This window comes from Myzus persicae, unplaced genomic scaffold (genome assembly GCF_001856785.1).
Source record: "Myzus persicae strain clone G006 unplaced genomic scaffold, MPER_G0061.0, whole genome shotgun sequence".
NCBI lineage: Eukaryota > Metazoa > Arthropoda > Insecta > Hemiptera > Aphididae > Myzus > Myzus persicae.
Genome location: NW_019101262.1, coordinates 7,619 through 12,260, shown reverse-complemented (window position 1 = coordinate 12,260; position 4,642 = coordinate 7,619). Strand labels below are relative to the sequence as shown.

Here is a 4,642-nt window from a genome sequence, read left to right as displayed (position 1 = left end):
TTTCGTAGACAAGTAAATATTTGTACCATATTAGCGTTTAGTATCATCAAGTTCAGTTTTTATTTGTGAATTAAATGGAATGTCATCTTATATTTTATAATTAAAAAAAAATTGAAGAAAATACATAGACACAACTAAAAAATTGTTTATTGAAATAAACCAATTTTCTCTAGTAAATGAACAAAATGCCGAGTAAATGAACACACATTTCCCTATGAATGAACCATGTCAGATAAATGAACACTTATTACTCAGTAAATGAACACCTGACAAAATAATCAATTTTTAAATACTTATTTATTTTAAATAACAACAAAAACATATACTTTGTATAGTAGTTAACATCAACAAAATTGAATCATAAAAAAACCTAGTATAGTAGTTAACATCAACATAAAATCATAAAAAAAGCATAATATAGGTAGTTACTTAGTATAGTTAACTTAGTGTAGTTAACTTCAACAACATAAAATCTTTAAAAAAAAAACACAATATACTTAGTATAGTAGTTAACATCAACAAGATAAAATTAAACATAATATAAGTACTGTTAAATGTTAAATAAGTAATAAAATACACATTATACAACAACTTAAATAGTATAAAATATAAAACTTAAAATGAGTTTAAACCTATTTATGTATTAAGGTATTTAGGAACTTGTATTATTATTTAAGGAATTAGGTTTGGTTCTTTTTTTTTTTATTTCCAAACAGGAATAAATTGTTGTAGAGTTACTCAATAGTTTAGGAGCTTCAATCATTTTCACATCTTCCTCAGGGTACCAGCAAACATCATCTACTGTTGGTCATTTCCAATTTGTTTTGTACATCAACATAGCTTTAACCTTTAAAAATAAAAATTGATATAGGTAGTATAATATACACACACATATTAATACCTAATAATTATTTTTACTTACTTTCAATTCTTTCTTTTTTTTTTCTTCTATTATTCCTGGATAAAACTCCCCTTCATACTGGACCATAACATTATCTCCAACAGAAAAGTTTTTCTTGAATTTTGTAGATTCTTTTAAAACTTTTTGTTTTTTAGTACTGCTATTAGGTTTTACATTCTCAGTTTTTCTTTTGTTATCAATATTATTTTTTTTCAATAATCTCTCATTTTTCCTTTTTAAAATCAAGGTTTCTTTTTCTAATTTTTTCTCCTCTTTATCAATTTGTATATCTTTCCATTTTGTTGATGTAATGGCATATGGAATTTTGGCCTTCTGCCTTTTTTTTTCTTTGATTTCTTCTTTTGGCCAGCTAAAGTGATTATCCCATACGTCTTTAAAAGATGAATTTGAAGCTTTTATAGAATCTAAACACTGTACGTCTTCTTGTTTATTTGTCGGTGAAACTGTGTTACAGTGTTTTTCATTTGAATGCTGTGTTTCCTGTTCATCTAGCAGTACATTTATATTACAATTTACCATATTTAAATTTTGCATATCTTGTTCTTCTATATGTGGAACTACATTATAACGTTCCTTACCTAAATCTACACCCTCTTCGCCTGAACATTGCAATTTTTGTTCTGTCAGTGGATCTCTATTGCAATCTTCATTATCTAAATGTATATCTTCTACACATGAATATTCCACTTCATGTTCTCCTATCTGTGATACTATGATACAGTCTTCTTTATTTAAATATATATTTTTTTCACCTGAATATTGTATTCTTTGTCTATCTATTTGGTTATAAATATTACTTACTTGTTCGTTTAAAAACTGAAAAGTTTCTGGAGGTGTTTCAGTGTTTAGATGCTCTTCTTCATATACTGAATTTGAATTCAAGATTTGTACACCTAAATCTTTCATTACTTCTTCATCAAAACTGAAATTAGAACCTTCTAATTCAATGGGCATATCTAAAATGTTAAATGCCTCTGAACCAAAGGAACTTTTATTTGTGATTTCAGCTATTTCTACATTACAGGTGTTCCAAATTTTTTCTAAAAATGGTTCATTGCTGAGAATATTATGAATAGTGTGATTCTTTAATATGTATTTTATAACTTTTTGGCATACAAAATACTCATCTTTGCTTGGATAATCTTGTGCATGTTGTTCTTGAAACATCAAATCTACCTCATCTTGTCTATTTGGTATGCATTTTGTGTAATCAACAGCATCTGGGTTAAATGGAAACATACCACATGCTTTAAAACCATTTATTATCGACTCTGGTTTTACTTTATCAAAAGCATCTTTAAAAATATTCCCAAAGTTATTTTTTGTAATAGGACTTTTAGATATCAAATTATGAGCTTTTATCACATCTTTCCAGTAGGATTTCAATGGCTTAAAAATTGAAACATCACAAGGTTGAAGTATATGTGTCGCATTAGGTGGTAAACAATATAATATAATTTTTTTTTCTGTACAAAATTCTGATAATTCTAAACTTAAGTGACTTTTATGTCCATCTAGATATAATATAACAGGAAAGTCGACTTCATTATCTACTAACCAAGGGTACATGATGTTAGCAATATACTCAAAAAATGTAGCTGACACCATCCAACCACTATCGCTCCTCCCAATGCCCCAATTTTCTGGTACTGATTGATATATGTAATTCGGTATTCTTTTGTAGGGATAAATAATCATTGGGGGAAGAACACTACCATTGGCAGAGTATGTACAAAGAACAGTTATGTTTTCTTTTTCACTATTTTTTGCAATTTCATAAAAATTGTTCATTTTTTTGGGACCCAATACTTTTCCTGTTTTTGGACAAAGTTGTATACCGGTTTCATCACAATTAATAATTCTTCTACTATCACAAAGAATATCTGAACACCCTTCTTCTTTTAAAAATGATGAAACACCATCAAACCAAAGTCTTATTGAATTTTCAGTGACGGCAGCCCTTGCTTTAGATATTATTTCTGTGTGCCTCTTTCCTATTTCTTGGTGTCTATTTAAAAATGAATTTAACCATTTTTTCCCAGGTCTATCATCATTAAAAGGGTTTTTTCTTGGGAAACTCTTCAATACTTTCTGTATAGAATCTTTAATATTTTCAGGGTGGACAGGAAATCCTACCTTAGCCTTAGCCAAAATCCATTTGACAATTTTATCTTCCTCGTTCAAAGATAAAATAGTATTAGGTCCCATTTTTCGTAAAATAGGAACTTTATTATTAACCTTATTGCTCAGGGTTGACTTTGGAATCTCTGTATCTTTATTTACCTGATTCAGAGATTTATCTTTATTCTTTATTGTATATACTGCATTAATGAGCTCCTCTTCAGTATATTTAAATCGTACATAGTTTTTTTTTTCTTTTGATACATTGTCTGTTTTTGCTGGTGCTTTCTTTTTAGCCATTGCTATATTTTTGAGTACCTAAAAATAATATTATTGATTATATTAAAAAAAATAATAATCTAAAAAATGTATTGATTATTAAATTAAAGTTAACTATGATCATGTTAAATTAGAAAATAATAAAATAAAATGCACAATGTTCATTCACTAGTAAAATGTAATACACTTAAATCCCAATGAATGAACACTAGTTCATTCACTGGTTTTTGCATCTTTACATGAACCAGTGCTTGAACACCGCTAAAATAGATTAGAAAATGCTTTAAGTCAATTGATTAATATATGAATGGCATTATAAGTGTGTAAAGAATCAAATAAATATCACTTAAAGTATCTTACCTTGTGTTGAAGATGTTTTAATGTTTCGTTTTTGAACACCCAACATTTGAAAAATAAAACAATTTGATAACAACACAGATGATAGTAATTGGAGGGAAACGATAAATATTCTTAATCAAATGATTTCAAGTCTTCTATTATAAAATTACAATGTGACCAACATCAGAATATTTTTTAAATGTTGATACCATTTCTCATAGTATATTACTTCTGATTTTCTTATTATATAAAATAATACGTTCACTATCATTGGTATGTTCATTCACTGGCACTGTTCATTTACTGGAGCAGTCACCCTACAAATTATGCGAGCGCGGAGCAAGGTTTCCGTACAATCGCAAAATGCAAAGTCATGGACGTCGGACGATGGACATTGTGATAGCGCGCGTGCATGTGCTGCGACCGGTGGCTGGGCCATGAAACTATACGGTGCCAATTACTGCCGATGAGTTATACCCGCCTGGCTATGATTACCAATAAAATTTAAATATTTTTAGGTTTTACATGTCTTTGGCTATCACTTAACACCAAATAAATCTATTCTTAGAGTAGGCAATACAATAATAAAATGTTCAAAAACAAAACCAAAATTATTCATAATAAATTAGTATTTAATTCAAAAAATTATTAAAAATACATACTTTTGAAAATACTTTGAGGCCCATAATATTTAAAAACATTCAATACCTACATAAAAAAGTATTTGAATACACACACATACATTATATAGGTACCTATGTAAATTAATTATTTTATAAAATATATACCCTCAGTTATACCTATATTTTAAAATAATTAAAATATTTTTTAATATAAAATTACAGTACCTACCTCGGTACCTACACATTAATATTATACATTATAAATTAATTAAAACAAAATATATTAAAATTAAGTATGTAAAAATTATTTTTTGTTTTTAATTAATATTATTTTTCATATACATCAATGCTTTTGGGA

General features: G+C 27.6%; 1 protein-coding gene across 1 annotated transcript; it reads right to left on the bottom strand.

The window, feature by feature from the left end:
• Positions 1 to 637: 637 nt before the first annotated feature.
• Positions 638 to 4,103, bottom strand: LOC111028454. The gene is made up of 3 exons (XM_022307100.1): positions 3,683 to 4,103; positions 923 to 3,361; positions 638 to 847 (listed from the first exon to the last, which is right to left on the bottom strand). Exons 2-3 carry the CDS (start codon positions 3,341 to 3,343, stop codon positions 809 to 811), a joined length of 2,460 nt encoding a protein of 819 aa, XP_022162792.1. The 5' UTR covers positions 3,344 to 3,361; positions 3,683 to 4,103; the 3' UTR covers positions 638 to 808.
• Positions 4,104 to 4,642: the final 539 nt, after the last annotated feature.

Bases quoted from the DNA above. Each gene is read 5' to 3' on its own strand.
- LOC111028454 (XM_022307100.1), bottom strand. From the start codon at position 3,343: ATGGCTAAAAAGAAAGCACCAGCAAAAACAGACAATGTATCAAAAGAA. The intron at 848-922 runs GTAAGTAAAAAT...TTATTTTTAAAG, and splicing joins AAAAAAAGAAAGAATTGAAA to GTTAAAGCTATGTTGATGTA.